This window comes from Thamnophis sirtalis, unplaced genomic scaffold (assembly GCF_051295495.1).
Source record: "Thamnophis sirtalis isolate CommonGarterSnake01/CBP01778 unplaced genomic scaffold, rThaSir2_p1.2 scaffold_7, whole genome shotgun sequence".
NCBI lineage: Eukaryota > Metazoa > Chordata > Lepidosauria > Squamata > Natricidae > Thamnophis > Thamnophis sirtalis.
This window is the reverse complement of record NW_028261387.1, coordinates 73,057,898-73,083,899: the sequence shown is the minus strand read 5'-3', so window position 1 is coordinate 73,083,899 and position 26,002 is coordinate 73,057,898. Positions and strand designations below refer to the sequence as shown.

Genomic DNA, 26,002 nt, shown 5'->3' with positions numbered 1-26,002 from the left:
GTGTTGGTGGAGAAAAAGAGAAGGAAGGACTGAGATGCTGAGTCCCTGGTTTTATGCCCTCTCTGGCCTTTGATCTTGAGCTTGTGTTCTGATTGGTTGTCAGACTCCCTTGGAGCCATGCAGGGGCAACTCTCTAGGCTGTGTTTTGAATCTAGGTTTGGTTGAGTTCTCACATGCCATGTGGTGAGTGAGTGAAGGCTAGTCATGCCTTAATCCCATCACCCTGGAGCTGAAGGGGAGAACTCTTTATTATGTAAAGTGGACTAGGCTTTAATGGCTCATTGACAAAGGGGGATGGGCAGGAAGCTGCAGGGAGCTATTCTGTGTTTTAAAACATGTTTCTTCCTTTTCACATCCAGAGAAATATTCTGCCTTTCAATATTTCCTAGGATATTTCATTTTTCTGGAAGAGGGCTGGGTGATAACTTCCTACACTACCTTTAGTTTAGATCATCATTTTGGAGTTAGTCCAAGATTGTACATGGATGTCATATTAAACTGACTTAACTGCAGAGTCTGAATTCTGAATCATTACAATATAGGGTAAAATATATTCCTTCTCATGTAGGTCTTGCAAATGGAGGAATTCTAGTTTACCTATCATCTTATCTATCCATCAGATTTATATTGCAGCTCATATTACAAAGCGGCTAATTAGAATTAGAATTAGAATTAGAAAAGAACAGAAGAGTTGAAAGGGGACCTTGGAGGTCTTCTTCCAGCTTAGGCAGGAAACCTTATACCAGTGATGGCTAACCTTTTCTGGACTGAGTGGCCAAAGCGTGTGCACATGTGAATGCTCAAAAATGCAAGGTGCACATGACCCTTGCGCATGCCCTGCCCCTGTGCATCCATGCGGTCCCTGCATGCACACAGCCTCCTTCATACGCACACACATACCGCATGCACTCATGTCCCCCTACATGTGCCTTGCCCCTGCGAATGCACTGCAGGGATCCAACAACCAGCTGGCCAGCAGGTGGCGTGTGTGCATTCACGGTGGAGCTGAACTTGGGCCATGGCTCAAGTGCCCACAGAGAGGGTGCTGCGTGCCACCTGTGGCCCACATGCCATAGGTTCGCCATCATGGCCCTATACCATTTCAGACAAATGGTTGTCTAATTCTAATTCTAATTCTAATTCTAATTCATTCTAATTCTATGGGAGTAGCTAGATAAAAGGGACCTAAGGCAACCCCAAGTATGAGTAAATGTCTCAGGCAAGCAACTGCCTAGTTTCCATAAAGATCAAGGTTGGTACACCAGTTGCATTCATGCCAGGAGGCTCTGCTCACAGTAAATCACACCCATGAGCCATGGCGGCATAATCGTTAGAATGCAGCATCTCAGCCCATTGTCAAGAGTTTGATCCTGATTGGCTCAAAGCTGACCCAGCCTTCCATTCTTCTGAGGTTGGTAAAAGGGGGACCCAGATTGTTGGGGTTATTATGTTGCTGACATAGTAAACCACTCAAAGAGTAAAAGCACTGCGAAGTAGTATCTAAGTCTGTGCGCTGTTGCTATGGCTATTGTAATCTTTATGTTAGACTCAGTGGTGGGTTTCAAAAATTGTTGGAACCTACTCTGTGGGTGTAGCCTCCTTTGTGGGAGTGGCTTGCCACCCATGTGACTGGATGGGAGTGGCTTGCCGCCCATGTGACCGGATGGGAGTGGCTTGCCGCCCATGTGACTGGATATGAAATTATAAATTAATACTTAGGTTGGTCCAGGTAGCTATTCAGAAACTCTTGGTATTGAAGCATGCAAGTCTTAAAGCTGTCAAGTTACAAGATCCTTGGCAGTGGTGGGTTTCAAAAATTTTTGGAACCTCTTCTGTAGGTGTGGCCTGCTTTCCGGGTCCACTGGTGGAACTTCTTCTAACCGGTTCGGTAGATTTGACGAACCGGTTCTACCGAATAGGTGAGAACTGGTAGGAACCCATCTCTGGTTAGACTACTGTAACACGATCTACATGGGGCTGTCCCTGAAGACCATTTGGAAACTTCAACTGGTGCAGAATGCAGATGTGCGGATAGTAAATGGTGCCAGATACACGGCACATGTAACACCATTTCTGTGTGAGCTGCATTGGTTACCAGTGTGTTTTTGGGTGCAATTCAAGGCACTGGTGGTTACCTTAAAGGCTTATATGGCTTGGAACTGGGGTATTGACTGGCTTGTCTTTTCCCAAGATTCTCTACGCATCCAACCCGATCTAGCAAAATAGGCATGCTGCAGATCCTGTCAGCCAAGGAGGCTGGCAGAGTCTAAAAGACAGGCTTTTTCCGCAGTGGCCCCTGCTCTATGGAACACATTTCTTTCAGAGACTAGAATGACCTCAACCTGTTAGTGTTTTGTAAAGCCCTAAACACTAGGCTATTATTTCTGTGTGTAAGATGCTGGACGTGACTTGGAATTGTTAGGTTGCAAGTTTAACATGACATCCTTGGCCTTTCATTGTTCTGATTAAGAGTGTTGTGTAATGAACATGGCCTTTAACATAAGAATGTGCACAACCTTTGAGAGAATAAGACGTAAAGTTCCGAAAGCACACAGAAGCCAGAGCAAAGTGGGCAGGGCCAAGAGAGGAATTCTGTTTTAACTTCAGTTTAAATGCAGCTAGCATGATAAATCTCCATATGTTCAATATGTCTACTGTAAAATTTATCGGCACGCTATGGTTTGATGTTGGGGAAATAATAACAAATGTTCTGGAAGTAAGCATGAAATCAGGAAGTGAAGCATTGCAAATACAGTATGTGTAAAAGGATCTAAAGAAATAAATTAAGTCTTAATGGTTTTGATTTTATTTCATGCACTACATATAGTACTATATTAAAGCATTAGCAAACCAATAAGGTTAGACATTCGGTATCAGATATCCAGAAATCTTTACTGAGTTTTTATAAAAGGAATGGCAAAGAAGAACAATATATTGCCCTCTTGTGGTGATGTGGCAGTACAGCCCCAATGAAAAGTTGTGTATGAAATGACTAAACGTAATTTTATGCGGAATCAAAATTCATGTTCACTTATATAGCCCTCTTAAATTGAGCCTTCAGCCCTGGAAGAAAAGGGCTTAATAGAAATAGAGGAAATGGTTTTGCTAGAGATACCTCTTTAATGGTAATATTGACAGAGCCTCGCAGCATGCAAACTACAAATAACAACACAGAATTAATGGTGTAGCTAGATCTAGGGATCAAAATCCAAAGGCTTGCAGTGTGTTGGGGGAATTACCACCCAAATAGTATGGTTACAGACCATCACAAAATAAGTCAGATATAAGGCATCCATGGGGATAGATCAAAAAAGTCAAGATGGCAGAAAGAAAGAAAGAAAGAAAGAAAGAAAGAAAGAAAGAAAGAAAGAAAGAAAGAAAGAAAGAAAGAAAGAAAAAAGAAAAGAAAGATATTTGGGCATGGACAAAATACGGGGCAAATTCTGATTCAAATTTAAAACTGTTTTAGAATGAGACCTTTGTAGAAAAGATGGATTTAAGAATAAAAGAGATGAAATGTTTTCATATGAAACTGAAATTAAGAAATGCTGGAAGGAGTACTTTAATAATGCTACCATATGTGGAAGAAGGAAATTGAAATGAATACACTTGGTTATTTTAATGTAGATTATATGGTAGACTTTAGAAAGCTTAGGTTAACAAATTTAGTCTAGCATTATATAAGCACAGAATGCATAGACACTCTCTCTCTCTCCCTCTCTCTCCCCTTGCCTCCCCCTCCCTCCCTCCGCATGCGCATACTTTCCCGTCAGTTTTTACTTCTGCTGATTGCCTTGACTAGTTCCTTCAAGAGCCACAATGGCACGGTGGTTAGAGTGCAGTACTGCAGGCTACTTCTGCTGATCACTGGCTGCCAGCAGCTTGGCAGATCGAATCTCACCAGGCTCCAGATTGACTTCCATCTTTCTGAGGTGGAGATTGTTGGAGGCAATATGCTGACTCTGTAAATCTCTTAGAGAGGGCTGCAAACCATTGTGAAGCGGTAAATAAGTCTAAGTGCTAGGTTTTCCTGGCATGGTCAGAAGTGGTTTCCCCTTGCCTCCCTCCTCCTTCCCAAAGTGACTGGTCCAAGGTCACCTAAAATGGGATTAAAACTCCCAGTTTCTTGGTTTCTCATCTCGTGCCCTAATCACTGCATCAAACTGGCTGTCTTCATAAACAGTCATAGACTTATTCTTATGGGGTTGCTGAGGATCCTGGAGTCCCACACAGAATCAAGAACCCCCAAAATAGAAGGAATAAGCATTAAATCCATTATTAAATGTGTTGTTGGATAAGGTCTACTTACTCAGCCTAGTGAAAACTCAGAATTTTGCTTCTTTTCCAAGAATGTATTACTGGGCGAAGCCATTGCAAGAAACAAAAAAAAAAAAACATAAAACAAGTTCACTGAGAGTATGTTGCTAACAGCATCATGATACCAGACAGTATTTTTTTCCTGTAGAAGAGAATGTACTGTATGTAGCTCAAAATTGAACTATGAAGTCCTTGGTGGTCTCTGAGCTTCACTGTTTGCTTTCAGATATTTCATTACTCACCAGGTAACCACAATCTTGGCAATGTTACCTAATTAGCAATGAAATGTCTGCAAGCAAATGACAATGCTCAGAGGACAAGGATGCCACATTTTCTTCCTGATTGGCTTTTGTCTTGTAGATTTGCCCTTAACCGGTTATGTTATAGATGTTCCACATGTAGATTGAACTGTTCATATGGGTGAAATGCTCTGAAGTCTGCCACTGGTTTGCTTTGTGCGCGCATGCACATTTTGCATGAATGCGTGCCAAATGTGAGCTTTGCACGCATGTGCATTGCAGGCATTAAGAAGTCCTCAAAGGTAAGTGGAACAGCAAAAGGAGGAGGGGGGGAAACAGCTCTGCCATGCGATTTTGATTGATTCACTAGAAAGCAGAAATTTCCTCTTTCTCTTTAGCATTTTTTTACTACTAGTTTGGGTGAATCGACCCAAACTGGTAGCATTTCACCCCTGGATTGAACTAAATATTGCATACACAACTGTGACCTAGAAGTAACCAGAAGATTTGTAGTAAACTATTGGGCCAAGACTTAAATATGCGTGACAAAATGAGGGATCAATATATCTCTGAGTGGTTGGAATTAATTCTCATAGCTTGCAATATGTTCTTTAAAAAATATTGTTTAGTTAAGTTTGTGTTTCTTCTAATATTAAGTCTTTTAAATGCAGGGAATCTTCTAGTATTCCGTGCACATGACATAAGTGATGAAAACAATCTGATGATGCAGTTGGAACAAAAAAAAATATTGCAGAAGCTGTTATAATGTCTAAAGATAGAGAGATCAATAAGATGGTCTAGGAGGCAAGATAAGAATGTTTCAATACCACTCTGCTGCCAAGTATGATTGTATGATTACATGTAGCCAGCTCAAGGTCTCTGTGCAAATGCAATCAACATCAAGTTTAAATTTGTTTAAATTTTACCTTTGGAATGCCTTTCCTGGAAGCCAGTATTCCTTTCAGGGAAAGACGTCCCCAATGAATTTTTTTTCTCTACATCAGGTGATGGATAATCTTTTTGTCGTTGCGTGCCGAAAGCGCACACACCCACCCATAGGGCAATGTGTACGTGACCCCACACACACTATCCCCTCCCCCTGTGCATGTGACCCCTGCACTCCCCTGCCCCCTCACATGAATGCATGACCCCCACCCCTGTGCCTTCCGTATGCGCCCCACCCCCATTTATGCATGGCAAAGATCCAAAAACCAGCTGGCTGGCAGGAGGCGTGTGCGCTTTTGCGGGGGGTCTGAGCTGGGGTGACGGCTCGCTTGCCCACAGAGAGTGCTCTGCGTGCCACCATCAAGGGTCTTCATTATGTCACACAAGAATGAAAAATTGATTTCTATATACTGAGCGGACTTAAGCCTTGAGCTTGCTGGCCCTAATTCAGCTTTACAGGATCACGGGAATCAATGTCTTCATCCTCTTTGACGGGGCCAAAACATTATATCTATATGTTACCCAGAGTCAAAGCTGTGAGATGGGTGGCTGTAATCAATCAATCAATAAATCAATCAATCAGGTCAACTGTCATCATGGCTTCCTCCAAAACCTTTTGAATGCCTAGTAGGGTTCTTAGAATTCTCCGTTAGAACCTCATTGCCTCCAACAGAGTTTCTAGGTTTCCTCAGGGAGATGGAATGACTGTTACATCAGTAATTCACAGTAGCTTTGAACAGGGCCCATGTGTCCAGTCCACTGGAAAACTAGGGACCCTGGCAGTTTTACAGAAAGACACTGCTAGTGCTCTTTTCTTCAGAAGTTATGTGTCATAAACCACCTTGGATGGCAGGATAGATCAGAGGGGACATCCTTCTAACAGCACTATGAGATCAACTGACACTTTCTCTCTCACTGGCTTTTTAATCTTCTGTGTAGAACTAACTTGCTTCACTGCAGGTGTCCCACATCCAGCCAAAGGTAAGTGGAAGAAGAATATTTGGGGGTTTCATCCCAAAAAAGAAAGCCTCTGCCAGTTACTCTTATTCTGGTTTTGTCTAGAAATAGAAAGATTCAAGAACCAATTCACATTCTTCCTTTCTAACAGCTGAGAATACAGTAATGATGACCTCCTGCTGTGGTTTATACGGATTTATTTATTTTGTTGCATTTTTATCTTACTTTTTGAGAGAACCTTTTGCCTTTTGAAAGACTCAAAAGAGTTGATAGGGAGGGGAGGAGCCAATGTCACAACAATACAACGTTGACATTTTTGCCACTGGATGGTCCAGTTGGACCTAAACCGTCCCGTAGAGACGGTGAACAGGAAGACAAAGCCTTGCTGGTCTCAGGGACATCGCAAAGTCCCTGATTGACCCAAGGGAAGAGCTTCAAGTTGGTGGCAAACAGGCAGCCCTAGGCTGATGAAGTCAGAGACTGCTCTGGAAGGAAGGAAGTGAAAGTGAGTACATCTGGTGAGGTTTTTTTTTTCTATTCTGAGAAAGATTGCCCAAAGAAACTTAAAAAAAAAGATAAATTAGTCCTTTAAGTAAAAGAATAAAGTGGTAAATTTAATTTTTATTGGACTACCTTGGAAAGTTTTTGTTTTTCCCTTTGTAACAATATTTTGTGGATTGATGTGACCGTAATGATTCCTGTTTCTCCTCTTAAAGTGAAAAGATTGATTTTTCCCCCTTCTATTCTTTGTCACTTTATTTTTTGGCTTGAACTAAAACCTTCTTTTTTATTTTAACAATTCTTTCTACCATTTGTTATTAAATTCCATTAAAGACAATTAAGACTTTTGTTTTCCACAAGCTTGAGACAAGTATGAAAAAGTGGAATCTGCCACTCTGAAGTCAGAGTCTGGAGTTTTTTTAAAACAATGTATCTTTTGTTCTTTCTTCTTTGATCTCACTGACTTTGTAACTGAAGGGTTTGCAACTTGCTTACAAAATCTGATAAAGAGCCAAGGGCATGAATTGTTTTTGCAAGTGCTTTTGGAAAATATTTTGGCAAGAGAAGGAAAAGGAAAGAAAAAGATAGAACCCTTCTTCTTTGAAGAGTACAAAAGAACTTGTGCTTAAGTCAACTTAAAATAAATATATATATATATATACACACAAAAGAGGCTTGGAAGGCTAGAGTGGCAGTGGCTATCAGATTCCTTTTTTCTTTTTCTCTCCTCCTTTTTTTTTTGAAAAAAATGGATCAATATGCAGATGAGGAAACCTTAAAATTTTGAAATATCCTGGCTGGAATTAAAAATATATTGGAAGGATTTGGGAGATTTGAGAAGAAGTTGGATAGACTATTGTTTCTCACAGCAAAAGATGATGTTTCTCATAACAAAAGATAATTTTTGGAGCCCCAAAAATTAAAGAAGAGAATGAAAATATAGAAGATAAAGACAAGACAATAGATGAACTTATTAATGGAGCAAACATGGGTGAAAGTGGAAAGAAGGGAAGATGGAAAAGTGAATTTGACAATTTGGAGCTTTATCCCAGATTTCAAGATACAGGAGAAAAAAAAGGGTGATAATGATGGAGTTAAGAAGAGAAACCTTTTCAGAAATAAGTCTGACAACCAAAGACAAGCTAATTTCAATAACAATTCAAGGGCATCAAGATTATCTGAGAAATCTTTCAAGCAATAAAGTGCGGAGAGAAGTTTATAAAAACTTTATAAAGGAGTTAAAAAGAGAATTGATACAACAACTGGCAAAAGAGATAAGACTGTTTTGCCACTGGAAAGATACAGGTTGATAATGAAAGTTGATGATAAAAAGTTAATTTTTGGTGATTAATAAATAGGAATTTTAGTATTTTGTACATTGTTTTAGATTGTTATTAAATGTTTATTCATTAACATATAATTAACTATGATAACAATAATGAAATGATAACATTAACTAGTAAAAGTAACTTGGATATAAATTGTAAATTGGGATTTGGGGAAAAGACTTATAAATTTTATTAATAAATTTTTGTTTAGATCTTATTATAAAGGTATAATTTCTTTTAGGTCTGATTAGAGGAGATGTGATATAAATAGTAAATAATTTTTAGCTAACTACAACAATAACAAGGAAATGTTAATGGATAACGTTTAATGATATATACATGTGTTGCATTGGTAAAAGCAAATTGGATGCAAGTCTAAATAGTGAGTTGGGGAGGAAAAAGCGGGAGGAATGCTTAGATATCTTATTAATTTATTTTTTTCCAGAATATATTATAAAGGTGTAATGTTATTGGAAGTTTATTGAAATTGCGAATGAATGCCAGTAGGTGGTTGTGTCTTTAAATACAAATGATTTCAGATAAAAGCAGGTTTAAATAATTGTAGTTAAATGAGAATTGTGGTACATTGATACTAAAATACATAAAGATTTTTGATTTAAAATATACAATTCAATATGAATGAAGTATAAGTAATGATTGTGGAAGAAACGCACGAAATGTATTTGTAACCAATCGACACGCTTTCTACAAGATGTAATGAAGGATGATTCTTTTTTTGTGTTTTTGTTCAATTAAAACAATAAAAAAACTTTTTTAAAAAAAAGTTGATAGGGAAAACCTCTCTGTCTTCAGACTCAAAACACAAACTTGGCTCTCAGAGGAGAGTGGAAGAAAAAGAGAAAAAAGGGAGATCAATACTTCAAAATCAGAAAGCCATGCTGAGTGTGTAGGTGGTGCTTACATGTGATTTGGTTGGCCTCATGTTGTCTTCCTGAAGCTGTTGCTTATTTGGGTGAGGGTTAGGGAGAATTGCCACAAGTGATGGATGACTTCTAGCTATCCAGGCCAAAGCAACTGTCAGTAGGAAGTGAAGTTCTATCTATCAGGGAGGGGGAAGGTAAGAGTCCTTCAACTATTCCATCTGGCTGATAGACTAGGTCAGTGATGGCTACCTTTTTTGTCGTCGCATGCCAAAAGTGTGCGCACCCACAATGCAATGCACACATGACCCCATGTGCCCTGCGTATGTGCACATGACCCTATGTATGCACAACCCATATGATTGCATGCACATGCTCCCCCCTGCACTCCCCAGCACAAATGCCCCACCCTGCCCAGTTTTGGCTACCAGGTTGGTGCAAGATGCTTTCCAGGCCAAAAACGGGGTGGGGGGCACACATGCTCTCCGTACCCCATTGTGGGCATGGAAGGCCTTCTGCATCAACCTGGCAGCTAAAACAGGGCACAGAGATGCATGAGGTCCCAAAATGCAATGTGAGTGCTTCCCCACGCATGCACCCTGCCCGCCTTCGCATGTGTGTGCATATCCCCACATGTGCCCCACGCCCCATGCATGTGCGGCAGACACCTGAACACTAGTTGGCCAGCAGGAGGCGTGCGCACATGTGCGGTGGAGCTGGGTTGGGGCGATGGCTGGTGTGCCTGCAGAGACGGCTCTGCATGCCATTTGTGGCACACGTGCCATTGTTCGCCATCAAGGGACTAGGTGTATAATTATCCCCTTTCCCAATATTTTTAAAATTGGCACCCAGACTACAGTTTCCCAATTGTTGTCAATTCTTTGGGCTATAAACAATGTCCTACCCTTCAACTCTCCAGACTACATCTAATCTGTTACATGTTTCTGTTTTTATTTTTTAGTTCTATGGCTTTCTAATAGATTAGTAGCATATTTTTATATATAAACTATCCAAATAGTATTGATGTTCAAGATATAGGACATAAAATTATGGAAACAAAACCAAATGCAAACAGAAAAACTAGTATTTAAATGCAAGATGATTATATCCATGAATTAGGTAATCCTATAACCAGATTGGGAAGCAGTAACAGAAGTTCCACTTATGGGGGGATTATCCTAGACCAAGGGCCTATATCTCTTATGTATAATTTGATGATAACACATGTGTGATATATTTATTTTTGAATGAAACTTTCCCTTAGAAAATTCAGAAAAGTTTAGACACATTAGGGTTTTATGTTTACAATTCCTCCCCCCGTTTATGCCCTCTGGTAGATTCTCATCACAGCGTTTCTAATTGTTCCTTTACAAGTATCCTTAAAACTTTCTTATATTTTTTTTCCAAAGTGAAACCTGGTATCTGTCCATACACTGATGCCATCTGTCATGAAGGACCTCTTGGAAATCAATGCAAGCAAGATGACCAGTGTCCGGGTGCAAGGAAATGCTGTACTAGCTCTTGCGGGCAAGCCTGCTTGTTACCAGAGAATGGTACTAGCTTCAGATTTTGCTTCAGGAGGAGATAATGATTGCTAGTTTACGTAGAAAGCCATCCTGGAAAAAATAATAATGCATTTTTTAATTCCTGCTTATCTTTCAGTCATTCCTAAGCTAAATCCAGCTACCTCCCCATTGTTTATGCTATTTCTGCTGTAGTTTCTTAACTGTTAATTGCTTCTGATGTCTAAAACTTACCAGTACCTTCACAAGGGGCCTAGACTATTGGAAACTCTTTTACATTCTTTCAAGTCATTGGTCCAGTGAGCCTACATTTATTAATACTGTACTGACAAGCAGCAGTTCTATTTAATTATGGATATGACCTTTTCTATCTTTTTTCTAAAAATTCTGGCATTGAAATTGGGTGTCAGAATCGTCCTGACTTGATCCTCTAGGCAAGAAAGACCCTCAACTCAATTTGTAATGAAAGGCATACTTTACTAAAAAGTCAAGTTGTTTACATAACAAAGCCTGAACTGAAACTTGTGCACCAAGATTTCCCGGTCAACTTTCCCTGTCCAGTTTCTGCCCCCCTCCCGTCCGGTTCCCTTCCTCCATAGTTCATGGCAGACTGGCAGTTAGCAATAGTAACAATAGTTAGACTTATATACCGCTTCATAGGGCTTTCAGCCCTCTTTAAGCGGTTTACAGAGTCAGCATATTGCCCCCAACAACAATCCGGGTCCTCATTTTACCCACCTCGGAAGGATGGAAGGCTGAGTCAACCTTGAGCCTGGTGAGATTTGAACAGCCGAACTGCTGAACTGCAGTCAGCTGAAGTAGCCTGCAGTGCTGCATTTAACCACTGTGCCATCTCGGCTCTTGAGTTAGCGAATGTGATGCTCAAGAATATGATACAGCTGTACAGAGGAATTATTTAGTCTGTCATCTGCACCTCTATAACTGTCTGGTTTGGTTCTGCAACCCAAGACAGACACAGACTTCAGAGGATAAATCAGAACTGCAGAAAAAAACAAAACAATTACTGCCAACCTGCCTTCCTTTGAGGACCTGTATACTGCATGCGTCAAAAAGAGGTCTGTGAAAATATTTACAGATCCCTCAGATCCTGGACATAAATTGTTTCAACTCCTACCCTCAAAATGATGCTATAGAGCAGTGCACACCAAGACAACTAAACACAAGAACAGCCATCATTCTGCTAAACAAATAATTCCCTCAACACTGTCAAACTATTTACTAAATCTGCATTACTATTAATCTTTTCATCGTTCCTGTAACCATCTCCTCCCACTTATGACTGTAACTTTGTTGCTGGTATCCTTACTATTTATATTGATTGTTTCCTAGTATGATTTAATTGCCCTAGAATTATCATTAAGTGTTGTACCTTATGATTCTTGATGAATGTATCTCTTCTTTTATGTACACTGGGAGTATATGCACCAAAGACAAATTCCTTGGGTGTCCAATCACATTTGGTCAATAAAAAATTCTTTTCTCTGATGGCAATTCTGACATTGTTAACTTCTGCATGCAAAGCAGATTCTGTATCACTGAACTAGAGCCCTTTTTGGATGTTATACCTTCTTTCCTCCATCATGCTTTAATTTCTAGAGCTCAAGCTCAAATCTGTATGTGTATGTTTGCTCTAAAAGTTGCATCTTTGTCCACATCAAGCAAGTAATTTTTTAGGGAAAAGAAATGTAAGAAGTATTGCCATAAGGCTCTCTATTGTCAGAAGAATCTCACTTAGAGAATTCAATTTCCATAATTGGGGGGGGGGGGAAGCTATGAAAGCTTTATCCTGTAACTATATCATTTTCATTAATCCTCTTATAATGATATCCCAGTCTTATAACAAAAAAAAAGGATGTTAATGGATCTCTCCAAGAACCAGCAACTAGCTTGCAGAATTGGAATTGTGTTGTAATGCTTCCCACCAATCTTTTGTTAAACATGTCATTAAGTGAAACATGCCCAGCCAAATTACAATAAGTATTAGTAATTTTGGAGCAGACTAGGAGAACCAGAGTTCTCCTGCCATCATCAAGGATGGCATGTTTGATGGATTTACACTTTGATTATCAAAATAGATCATAGCAATTGCTAGCAAATAGCTTTCAAGGTGCCGTGCCATAATCTGAGTATTTTGGTTTGAATTCAAGCTATTGGGAAGCTCTATCATTGCACTCTGTGAAATTATGTCTGTAACCTCGTATGACACCCTAAAATGATTAATGAATTTGTGTGATGCTCCCATGAATAAAATTAATAATTTAATCGGGGTTAGAGATGAGCAAGAAATAAATATCACTTATTTAATAATTAACATGTAATCCCAGATAATATATAATTTTACAATATATTTATTGTAGGGGGCATGATGGCTCAGCAGTTAAAGACATTGAGCTTGTCATTTACAATGTTAGGATACTAAATAAGCAATCAAATCATGCTAGGAAATTAAACAAAACAATATAAATCATAAAGATACAAGCAACAAGGTTATAGTCATAAGTAAAAAAGGAGATAGGTAATAGGAAAGATGAGAAGAAGAAGTCTAGGTAAATAGTTTGACAGTGTTGTGGAAATTAGTTGTTTAGCAGAGTGATGGCCTGCGGGGAAAAATGGTCTTTGTATCTAGTTGTTCTGGTGTGTAATGCTCTATAGCTGTCGTTTTGAGGGTATAAGTTGAAATAATTTATGTCCAGGATGTGAAGGGTCTATAGATATTTTCAAGCAAGGCATATCCCACCCACTTGTCCAGTCCCTGATCTTCTCAGTGCCTTCCCTTCCCTGACTCTCTTTGCCTGCTTCACTGCTTGGGGTAGTGAAAGGAAGATGCCAGGAAGCTTGGAAGATGGGTGGGCTGATTGGTGATACTGTGTTTGAAGCAAGGGTATCATAAGTGTCATCAGCAATTAAGGGGAAAGGAAGGTCCTGGGGAAATCGATAGGTGGCTGGTACAGAAAGATCTTGCCTTTGCAACCTCCGGCTTAGTCCTTGGAAATTCCCTTCTCACTGCAGTCTGGTCACATTTCCTCATCACAGCCTTCTGTAGCGTGGAGTACAGAGTCAGGGTTTGCATAGCAGAGTTACCTCCTGACAAGATTATTGCTGCTGGAACCAAAGGGTCACATTTCAGATAGGGATCAGAGAACAGGGCACTGCTTTCTATTCAGCCTGTTTCCCTCCCCACCCCCACCCTAATAAATGGTCACCCCCCCTCTCTCCCTCAGTTGTCATTCTCTCTTTGGGACCACCTGGCTTGGTTTATTGCAACCCAACCAAAGGCAGCCTATTTAATAATCCATGGTTAAGCAAAGCATGATATAATATATTTGAACCAGAGGCCTGTTTACCAGAATACAGGGAGAATTTGGCCATTAGTTTCTTCAATGTACGTAAGAAGTAAAGGTGTACCCATACATTTGGCTCCCTCAGAAAACAGCAAAGTGGTATCTCAGAAAAAGTTGTCTTAAAAATCTAGTTTAAACTTTTTTTTAAAAAAATCTGTATTCTTCGCAAATTCAGAGTAGACAGAAAAATCATTCAGGTAATCAAATAAGAGATTGTGGTGACTTTTGCAATGGATTATGCATACAATATTTGGATAGTTTGACCTTTTAGGTTTTTCTAAACTCTGTCTTCCCAAAAATGCTTACCATTTGTAAGACTCTTGTCACCCACTAAAGTGTATTAATCACATTTCATCTCAATGAAATACAGTATTGCTTCAGGAGAATCAGGTTGCCGAGTTCCCAAAATCCAGAAAATTTGTGCAAGTGAGAAGGAGGATATTTCAAAGGAAGTATATGTCCTCCCCCTATCCCCAGAAATCTGTAGGGATTTCTCTCTGTAAGAAGCACCGAAGAACCTAATTTATATTTCATATGAATGTTTCGCTAACTCAGTTTTTGTGTACACAGTGAAAGTTGGAACCTGTCCAGTGCAATACACAGTTTGCCGAGCAGCCTTTGATGTATGTGAGAAGGATGATGAATGTCCAGGAATAAAAAGATGCTGTGAGGGTAATTGTGGTACAGTGTGTCGCACACCAGAAAAAGGTACTTCATGGGGCTTTATACACACACACACACACACACACACACACACACACACACACTATTCCTCCCCCTCCCTCTCCCTCCCTCTTCAGCCTCTAAAAACACCCCCTTTGCAATTCTATATATATATATATGTATAGTTATCAACGTGGAAAAAGAAACTAATTAGGAAGCAAACCTAGTAACAGCTTTGCTGATTATATTTGCCTTGTGTGAACATAGGAAGAGCACCATTTCAAGAATGAGGTATATAAACATTTTATTTTATTTTCTCACTCTTGAATCGAACTCTTTGTGTATATTTTATTTATTTATTAAATTTGTTTGCCACCCATCTCACTGCAAGGTGACTGCGGTTTACAAAGTTAAAGCAATAACAGTGCTATTTAAACTATTTTCTCACATGATTTCCCAACTGTGCTTAGATTTGGATGTTTTTAATAGAGATATCTGATGACGCACGCTAGGAACATGCTGGATTTGCAAATAAGAAATATGAATTCCATCTCAAAGGTCCGGCATCCTATGACTTCAAAGACCGATTTCTGCAACCTATAGCCAAAACTTTTTGCAGCCTGATGTTTTGCCCTGTTCTTATCTTGAGTCATCACCTTCTCTTAGAGCAGAAATTCTGGAGTCTAAGGGACAGGGGAAGCATAAGAATGAGATGTGGAAAAAGACCACTTTAATTACACTAAGTATAGGTAGTAGGGAAGAATTATTTTAGTAGACATGATTCTGTTACAAAACTGTATCAACTGTTAAGATCTTTCCAGAAATCCAAGTAGCTTTTGTTTCCTTTTGCTTCCTAACACAAAGGACTTGATGCCATATGCTAAGCTATTATGCACGAGGCTATGGCTTCTGTTCTAGCTTTTCAGATGCAGAAAATGGTCCCTGAGTTAATAGGATGCAGGACCTTTGAGATAGAATTAATAATTGTGGATCCAGGATGTTTCTAGCCTGCTGTTCTGACCTAGGCTTCCCCAAAAGCACGAAGCAGATCCCTGGTCTCGACAAAACCCCTTTTATTAAACAAATGGGAATTCCTCTCAGTCACATTCAGCAGAGACCTGGTAAACAGTCTTTAAAAGGTGAACTTATGACCACGGACCTTATCTAGCTTGGAAAGCTGCCATGTGAATATTTTCCAAATGCAGTGCTGTGCAAGGAAAGGCTTGGCACAGAGTCTCTGAGATTCATGGACAGATCTTTACACTCCTGAAATGAACTAACGAACGAACAAATTGTTTCCTGCAAAAGCCCACTCTCTCCTTTTGCTCCTCTTTTATTTCCTCTGAGAGGGGCCATTTACCATCCACCTGTGTCTTTACTCCCAAATTGACCCTGATTTCTTAGTTGTTCTTTTCTGCTGGCATCTCTGCGCATGCACACATTGGGAACAGACTTCAGTTGTTCCTCTGCCTCTCTGCTATTTAGCTCTGAAGGCAGCTGAGAACTGCCAGACAGCCTTGGCCCCATCTCTGCCTCTGATGCAGAGCCCTCATCTGAGCTTTTCCCAGCCTCCAGGACTGGCCCATGCTCTTACCCAACCTCCTCACTGTCCGTCTTTGCTGCCAGCTTTGCTGGCCACTGGCGGGCCACAACACATGCATCATCAGATATCCTTATTAAAAACCACCAAATTAACATAAATGTCTAACAAAAGTGCTGTGATGTCTGATGCAAAACCATATAATGCATATGATGCAAAACATTATTTGCTTTGATAACATTTGTTGCATCATTTTGTCATCAACCCCTGGACTCCCACTGAGGTTGTTTGCGTTCTCAAATATCCGTCTTCCTTTCTCTAAAGTGTAAGCATAGTTTCCTTATCAGATTTAAGTTTTAATGCTGTCCTCCCACTGTGGAAATAAAGTGTTTTTAAGGCTTGGATTGAATGCAATGGATACAGCTTTTTTCCTACTGCTCTTTTTTTTTTTTTGCAGAAAAACCAAAGAAATGCCCAAAAGAGATTATAAGATGTCCAACTAAAGGGCAATATGAATGTAATAATGACTCTGAGTGCAGAAAAAATAAAAAATGCTGCTTTGTAAAATGTGCCTTGCACTGCGTGGAACCACATTAAGGTAATTCCAGTGGGGAATGCTGACCCCATTTTTCTGCATGACACAAATCAGAATGAATGGGATTAACTGGTCTGAGGATCTGTGCTGGATTATCACACACCCAGTTTCTTACAAATACTCTACTTAAAAAAAATCCTTGTGGTTAGGATTCTTCTAATCCAAGGATGTAAACCTCCAGCAACCTAAAAGCCATTCCAGCTTTGTGTGCCAAGTGGCTTCTCTCAATTTTTCAGGGTTCTTAAGTGGAGAAATGATGTCTTAAGTCTCTACAAAGTTTAGGGCCAGTATTTTGCCCTTAGTCTCTCCAGAAGAATAAAATAGGCCTGTGATGGCGAACCTATGGCATGTAGAGGTGGCACACAGAGCCCTCTCTGTGGGCACGTGTGCCATAGTCAGCTGCTCTTCTGGTTTCTGGCTAGATGATCCACGCGGGTGCCAGAGTGCTGAAAAATGACTTGAAAATGCCCTCCCCCCAACAGCCAAAAAACAGGCATGTGCATGTCGGTCAGCTGGTCTTTGGGTTTCCGGAATTCTGGCATGTGTGCATGCACGCACATGCATGTAGGTTCCGGTTTGGGCACAGTGCCAAAAAGATTCGCCATCACTGAAATAGGCTAAATTTATCTCTAGGGAGATGTCTGGGGCCATAGAAAGGAAACTATTAGTCGTGGCTGCATTTTGTGGACTCCTAAAAGTCAGTAATCACCATCTTACTGAAAAGTTATGATGGCCTTTTGGGTTCATGACGTTTTTAGTGTTGGAGGCATCATCACTGTCTCAAATGAGCCGAGGTGGCGCAGTGGTTAAATGCAGCACTGCAGGCTACTTCAGCTGACTGCAGTTCTGCAGTTCGGCTGTTCAAATCTCACCGGCTCAGGGTTGACTCAGCCTTCCATCCTTCCGAGGTGGGTAAAATGAGGACCCAGATTGTTGTTGGGGGCAATATGTTGACTCTGCAAACCGCTTAGAGAGGGCTGAAAGCCCTATGAAGTGGTATATAAGTCTAACTGCTATTGCTATTGCTATTGCTATTGCTATTGCTATTGCTATTGCTATTGCTATTGCTATATTTCTTCTGTTTTAGGAAAGGCAGCCTAGGCAGAAAAAAAAAGGCTAGCAACTTGGTACAAGATGATCACAGCTATCAGACCTTTTTGTAATTTAAAGTTTATTGATGTTTTTTCCCCCCTGTAACATGATGAGAGAAAAAAAAACATTCTTTGCTGAAGGATAAAAGTTGAGGGAAATTTTGAAGCATTCTTGTGCCTTCTTGAAACCAAGTTGCCGCTCTAGTCTGAGAGCCCATAATTTCAAGCTTTCAGGGAAGAGGTTGAATTCTGAAGGGTTCTCATCCAAGAAGAAATCAGCCTTTTGAAATTAGGATGTCATTCTAAGTACTAGTCCTTGTCACTTGGAAAGATAATTTTTCTTAGCTCACTTTAAACTCAGCGAAACAGTCATTCATTTTTGAAGCCCCTTAGAGAATGCTGTAAAGCACTATGAAGCAATACATATAAATGTAAATGTTATTGCTATTTAGAGTATCATTTTTATTAATTGCCTTTTTAAAAGGTGGCCCTGCTTTTAATCCCAAAGGTGCTTTTCCAAAAGGCAACTGGAATTTGTTTTTGCTTGAAGACATTTCACTTCTCATCCAAGAAGCTTCCTCAGTTCAGATCAGATCTGAAGATGCTTCTTGGGTGAGGAGCGAAATGTCTTCAAAGAAAAACAAAGTCCAATTGTCTTTTGGAAAAGCACCTTTGGGACAACCATGATGACTGAGAATGTCTATAGAATCTGTCTGAGAAGATGTGGAATGCTCTCAAGTTTTCCAACCAGGAGCACAATTGTTTCCAAAAGCCCATCTGATTTCCTCTCTTACCCTTTTCTTTTCAGTTACCTTGCCTTTGTGTAGCCATTTTCCTTTGGGAGAACATTTTTAGGCGCTTCTGCTCAAAATTTACATTTACAGCCAAGTTATTTAGTTATATGGTCTCCATCAAAGAAATGTTTAGCTATTTACCGTAGTCTTAACAAAGCTCATCCCAAAAGTATTCATTCTTTGTAGTCATTGTCAGAGAACATATTTCCTCCTTTGCTGGCGTACTTGTTTATAATCTTACTTCACTAGTAACATGAAAGCAATGAAACTCATATAGAACTGGAAATGCTACTGAACCTTCAATAGGTTTCAATCAGGGATGGTTTTCACTTGAAGAGTGCCCTTGAAGAGTGTCCGAAGACTTCAGTTAGTCCAGAACCGAGCCGCGCGAGCGATTGTGGGTGCACCTAGGTTACACCTATCCTCCGCGAGCTGCACTGGCTGCCCATTGGTCTCTGGACACGCTTCAAGGTGCTAGTCGTTACTTATAAAGCCCTTCATGGCATCGGACCTGGGTACCTGAGAGACTACCTCCTGCCAATTACCTCCCAAAGACCGATTCGATCGCACAGACTAAGCCTTCTCCGGATCACATCTGCCAGCCAATGTCAGCTGGCGACCCCCTGGGAGAGAGCCTTCTCTGTTGCAGCTCCGGCCCTCTGGAATGAGCTCCCCGTAGAGATCCGGACCCTTATGACCCTCCAGGCCTTCCGTAAAGCCACTAAGTCCTGGCTGCTCCGGCAGGCCAGGGGCTGTTGAAGTATCCAGCCCCACGGTAACTATGAATGTTGTGTGTACTTTAAAATGTTGTTTGTCTTATTTATTCCCTTCCCCTTTGTATTGTAAGCCACCCGGAGTCCTCCGGGAGTGGGCGGCATACAAGACTAATAAACTATAACTATAACTATAACTTACCTTCCCTACCAGTTCTCAAATGTGTGTCCATGCATGCGCCCGGAGTTCCACTCATGCACTTTGCTTGTGCACCTGGCCAAAAAACCGTCTCTAAATAAAATGATATAGGTCCGGGGTGGATGGGCAGGCCCACCCATGATTTCCACTACCTGTTCAGGTGAACCAGTCTGAACCAGCTGAATACCACCTCTGATTTCAATAGGTTTTGACCATACATTTAAAAGCCATTTTCTTAGTGTATGTCATACAAGCTTGCCTTAAATGAGCTGAAGTGTAAAATTGGTAGAATACTAAAATGCACAGCTCAGACTACATTTGCTGATTCTCTTTGCTGGAACAATAAGTAATATACACAAATTTCTAAAAAGTGTCTTTGGATTTGAAACTAACTAAAAAGAAAGCATGTTACTGAGATATCCTCAAAGTATATAATAATTCTACAATTCTCAAAGTTGTTCATTTCTGGCAGTGCCGGGAGAATGCTGTTGTATTCTTGCAAACAGGAAAATGAATCACTCTCACACTTGAGTTCACAATTTTAATCTTATGGCATTCAAGCAAGGAAGATGTGATTCAATAGCATGATGTGAACCAGAGCTAGCAGTTTGATGTAGAAATTGTTTATGTGACATCTGCTTTCATTTGGAATTGCTGTGTTTTATTCCTCTATTCTTCCCTAATTATGTCTAGGTCTAATTCCAGGGCCTTCTATATGAGAAGAATTGTTCCAGGAATTTGTTAACATACCCAAGAAGCTCCCACTGGATCCTGGCAATTTGAAGATATCATTTGCATGAAGCTTCTAGTAAACTTGCCAAAGGCACAACTTTCTGAATCGTAATTATTTGGCTTGATCATTCCCTTATCTGCAGCATAAAGAGCAATGATAGGACAAACCGAAGGAATCTAGATTGTTGATTTTATGTAAAGACTTTCTCAGAAATAAGCAGCATCAGTATATTCTAGAATTGAAACATTAGCACAATTCTTAACCAACTGAGTACCCAAGGGTTTAAAACGATTTAAGCAGAGGATGGCTGATGTCAAATTCTCCTTAATTCTGTAACAGATGTGTCTAGGAAAGGAAAACCTGCTGGAGTCAAAATTAGATGACTATTATGAGGTGGGTAAGTGCAGAAACATGTTAAACTAATAGAAAAGTTGATTGAACCCAAATAATCTGGAGTGTCAAGAAATCTATAAAATACAAGAAGATTGCATTTAAAGAATGCAATAGGAAAAACGTGGCACATTTTCTGTATAAAATATGTAAGGGGAGGAAAAAATTGGCTATTGACATATTTTACATATCTTGGAAATAACTGACACAGCTAGGTATCAAAGAAGCCAAACAATTTGTTATTTGCATAAGTTGTCATATCTCCTGTAACTGTTTCCTAGATGGGGCATGCCATGTTTAGCTCATGTGGCAGATTGTAACAGAGGTGGAGAAAACATTTGGCTGCTACAATCTTTTTTGCAACCCTGTCTGCAGGGTTTGGTCAAAAAGATCAAGAAGGCAATCGTAATGGTGCAATCTAAGTTCTGTTTTTTTTTAATGTGCAATTATTTTTTTAAAAAACATCATATTCTCCGTACATCCCAGTTAGCTCTGTTAGCCAATCCCATCAGTACAATTATCTATCCCTTGTTATCTTTTCATCTGCCTCAGAGAAACAACAACAATAACAAAAATCCATATGGACTATTTTTAAAATCCTGCAGTCTTCTCTTCATTCTAATAAGTTTCTTGGTTTGTACAATTTTCTTTCAACGGAATGCTGTAAAATTTCCACTTCTACTGTATTTCTTGGAATGAGGGATTTTATATTTTATTATTTCTGTATTGTTTTCCTCCTGAGGGAATCTCAAATGGTGCATTAAAAAAAGAACAATATTCATTAAAGCAATTCAATATAACAGCTTACTGTCAAAGAGCAATAAAAGTGGAGTGCTAAACTGTATTTAAAAATCATTTCAGATTCAGTTTCATCCTGGAACAATGTCTTACCAGCAAATGAGGAGTGGCTTGATAGTGATGGATGGCATATAAATTTAATAAGTAAATAAATAAATACCCGTGTGAATATGTATTGCTTTATGTTTCTTGAAACAATGCACCAAAAGGGCTGTCTGGCGCTCCCCCTTCTCTTGATTATGCAACTCTTAGAACATATAGAATAATAGAGTTGGGAGGGACCTTGGAGGTGTTCTAGCCCACCCTTCTGCCCGGGCAGGAGACCCCTATATGATTTCATATAAATGATGTCCAATGTCTTTGAAAGCCTCCAGTGACGGAGCACACACAACCTCTGAAGGCAAGCTGTTCCGTTGGTTGATTGCACTCACTGTTAGAAAAGTTCTCCTTAGTTCTAGGTTGCTTCTCTCCTTGGTTAGTGTCCATTCATTGTTTCTCATCTTGCATTTTGGTGCTTTGAAAAATAGTTTCAGCCCCGTGTCTTTGTAAGGTAAAAGTTTCCCTCGCACATATGTGCTAGTTGTTCCCGACTCTAGCGGGCGATGCTGACCTCCGTTTCAAAGCTGAAGAGCTAGTGCTGTCCGAAGACGTCTCCGTGGTCATGTGACCGGCATGACTAGCACGGAACACTGTTACCTTCCCACCAAAGGTGGTTCCTATTTTTCTACTTGCATTTTTTCGTGCTTTTGAACTGCTAGGTTGGCAGAAGCTGGGACAAATAATGGGAGCTCACTCTGTTACGCAGCACTAGGTATTTGAATCACTGAACTAGAGACCTTTCTGATTGACAAGCTCAGCGTCTTAGCACCGAGGAGTCCCTGAAATATTGGAACATTTCAGTCATGTCTCCTCTAAAACAGAATGACGATCCTCTTAGGGCATCACACTGAGACAGTCCTACTAGAAGTCAATTCCAGACTGCTGGAAGGACTACAAGCAGAGGCTTTCCAGAAAACATTGCTTGCAAGGTATTTAAATAAGAAAATATGTTGTTTTTGTTTGGTTTTTTTGCTTTGTTTTTTGCTTTGATTCTACTCAACTCCCCTCTGTCTCCCACAAAGTAGCAAATATATATCCTCTTGTCTCATAACAGGTAGTGAAGTTTATCAAAGCTTAAAGACTACTGCCACCCAGCCAAATGCCCTTTTCAGTTGGCCCCTAACCAGATAGCAATATCACTTAGACTTATATACTGCTTCACAGTACTTTCCAGGCCTCTCTAAGTAGTTTACAGAGTCAGCAGATTGCCCTCAACAATCTGGGTCCTCATTTTACCAACCTTGGAAGGTGGGAAAGCTGAGTCAACATTGAGCCGGTGAGACCCAAACTGCCAAACTGCTGGTAGCCGGTGATCAGCAGAAATAGCCTGCAGTACTGCATTCTAACCACTGAGCCACTGTGGCTCCGTGGGGACCAAGAGATGGTTGTAAGTGGAGTGTGAATAAGGGCCTGAACTGAAGGTCTGTACATACCACTGTAATTCTTTCTTACAATACTTAAATTTACACAGTTAGTCCTAGATTTACAGCCCCAATTGAGCCTGACATTTCTGTTGATAAGGGAGACAGTTGTTAAATAGGTTTTACTCCACTATACAACCTTTTTTTGCTACAGTTATTAAGTGAATCACTGCAGTTGTTAAGTTAGTAACACTCATAGGTGTGGAAAATGGTCAGACGTCGCTTTTTTTCTGTGCTGCAACATTGAATGTTCACTAAATGAAATGTTATAGGTCAAGGGCTACGTGTAATGAAAGGTACCCGCTATGCTTTAGTACCTGCTGTAATAAAAAGAAGAACATGTATTACATCAAATATGATAGAGTATAATATTTTGTGATTTTGAGGGGTATAATGCTAAATGATGAAAAAAGCAAAAAAAGAGCAAGAAATGTATAATGGATTAGAAGACCTTGACCCTGGCCAATGATGATTCAACTGAGAAAAGAAAAAAGAACAGAGGCAATCATTTTCTTTCAGCGATGTCTTCCTTTGATTTCCATAGCAACAGTTAGATATTATCAGTGCCTTAATGTGTGGCATTTTTCAGATGGCCAGACACCTGAATAAACAAGGAAAAGTTCTAAAATTTCTACATTTGCATACAGTACTTATGTTTCTGAGTTATCAGCAGAGGGCAGCACAGTACTAAAATATACATGGTGTCAATCCTTCAAATGCCTACCTTATTTTGCAAACTTATTGAATTAAAGCTTGTTCGGATATTGAAACTTTTACATCCTTAATTTGCTAATGATATTTATCAATGATAGTTACTGAAAGATGTGTTTCATGGTGCAGATGTGTCTCAAAGGTTCAATGTGCGAAGTCAGGATGGGTTTTTATAGTAGTTTATTCACAACCTTCAAAGTGGGGGAGCATCTATACTATTTTCTTGACAAAATATTGAGTTTCTAGCTTTTCTGGTATTTTTTGTTTGTTGATGAAGTAGATTTAAACCGAGGACACATTTAATCATTCACATTTAACTACCATTCCTTCCTATAGTGAGTCTAGAAGCTCTGTTGGGGGCTATATGAACAGTTAAATCTCTGCATCTTCACCAAACAATTCCTAAGATTCTTTGGAGAAAACCATAACAGCAGTTTAAGTGGTCCAGCATTCTATACATTTATAGCATTGGTTTATAGTGTTGGACTGTATTCTCAGTGCTCCTAGAACCATGATGGCAAACCTATGGCACGCGTGCCACAGGTGGCATGTGGAGGCCTCTCTGTTGGCACGCGAGCCATCGCCCCAGCTAAGCTCTACCACGCATGAGCCTCAGACTTGCCAGCTGATTTTCGGGTCTCTGTGGCACATGTTGTTTAATCAAAATGCAGTTAAAATACTATACATGCCATTGAGAATATAACTATATACACCCAACAGGAACAGGAAGTGCCTCACAGGAGCAGATAGAGGTAAATCCTAGAGAAGCAGGAAATGCATCCCTGAACAATAGAGATAAATGCTAGAGAGGAATAAAGCTGCATACAAAGCAGACATAACACCTGTAACAGTGTAGGCATGCATGGGTGGCAGGGGAAGCGTTAGAGGGCATACCCTGTACATGCATGCACAGGGGCAGGGGTTGATGCATGCATTGTATTCTGCATATGGACACGCGCATGTGCGCTGTTATGTGAACGGACATGCTTTCGGCACACAAGGACAAAAAGCTTAGCCATAAACTACAAATACATTGAGCTGGGTGGTTTGAAAGCCTCTTATTTATTTATTTTCTTACATCATATATAAACCTCAGGATAACAGACATGCCGAACATCACTGATAAAGGTATATGAACTTTCAAAATATCAAAGGATTTCTTTAGAAGAAAAGTGGAATATTGTCTGGCAATAAAAATGAAGCCACTATTTGTCCCAGTAAATATAGGTAGTTCATCACTCAAAGCCCAGAATTACAGTCACAAATCATTGCGGTCGTAAGTAGATGTCATAGTTGTTAACCGAATACCATAGTGAAATATATGCCAGGCTCATTAAGTGAATTAATTTTTGACAATGGACTTTTCTTTTGTCAGAAACCAGAGGCAAATACTGGAAACTGCAATAAATATCCCAAATCATGGTACCTTGACTATGAGTTGCTGCAAATGGCTGTAAAGGCAAGCTGGTTGCCAAACACCCAAAAATGCAATCATGTGACCATGGGGCAGTGATAGTGCAGTTGTTGTAACTTTGAAAATGGGTCATAAGTAACTTTCAATATGCATAGGGAAATTGGGTGCAGAGTTGCTGGAGGGCTGGGGACTTTTAGGAGGAGTTAAGAGGATAATCAACCTGGAATCCTTGGTATTCAGGAAGAAGCGCAAAGCAGACCATCCTTAAATGTTTACAGAATACATCTAATAGTTATGAGCTTGTGCTTTAGTCTGGTAAGATTCTTTCTATGGTTCAGCAGCAATAATGAAACTAATCTGAGTAAATCACAGTGTCATTCTTGGGTAATTGCACCTGACAGGGAGTCTGTCATAACTTTGAACGATTGTTAAGTGACCAGTTTTAAGTCAAGGAGTATCTGTGAGAAATGTTGTATTAATGTTATATTTTTATGGGAAGTATCTCCTTTTGTTCTTCATTGAAAAGTAGTCAACCCCCCCCCCCCCCAAAAAAATCTCATTTGAACACCAAAAGAACAAGAACTCTGATCAATGGCACTTTGGGTCAAATGAATTATAATTGTGGCAAAACCAAGATTTATTTAAACAAAGATGGCATCATTGCCACAAATCCATCTGGGAGATATAATTAGTATCTTTAAAATCTCACTGCTGGCATCTCCAAATGGTACATATTATCTTCTTATTTTGAAATAGTGATGTTCTCTCTCTTGCATTTCCTGATAACA

General features: G+C 39.9%; 1 protein-coding gene across 2 annotated transcripts; it reads left to right on the top strand.

The window, feature by feature from the left end:
* Positions 1 to 6,179: 6,179 nt before the first annotated feature.
* On the top strand, positions 6,180 to 21,616 carry LOC148044721 (uncharacterized). 2 transcript variants are annotated; one of them, XM_087720832.1, is made up of 5 exons: positions 6,180 to 6,482; positions 10,578 to 10,721; positions 14,624 to 14,761; positions 16,714 to 16,854; positions 20,354 to 21,616. In XM_087720832.1, the coding sequence occupies exons 1-4, from the start codon at positions 6,389 to 6,391 to the stop codon at positions 16,851 to 16,853; spliced, it is 516 nt and encodes a 171-aa protein (XP_087576958.1). In that variant the 5' UTR covers positions 6,180 to 6,388; the 3' UTR covers position 16,854; positions 20,354 to 21,616. The 2 variants fall into 2 exon arrangements, with proteins under 2 accessions (XP_087576958.1, XP_087576957.1); XM_087720831.1 differs by having other exon boundaries at positions 20,342 to 21,616.
* Positions 21,617 to 26,002: the final 4,386 nt, after the last annotated feature.

Excerpts from the sequence above, each read along its gene's own strand:
- LOC148044721 (XM_087720832.1), top strand. The coding sequence starts at position 6,389 with ATGAGATCAACTGACACTTTCTCTCTCACTGGCTTTTTAATCTTCTGT. Across the intron at positions 10,722-14,623 it reads CTGCTTGTTACCAGAGAATG|TGAAAGTTGGAACCTGTCCA; the intron begins GTACTAGCTTCA and ends TTGTGTACACAG. Across the intron at positions 14,762-16,713 it reads GTGTCGCACACCAGAAAAAG|AAAAACCAAAGAAATGCCCA; the intron begins GTACTTCATGGG and ends TTTTTTTTGCAG.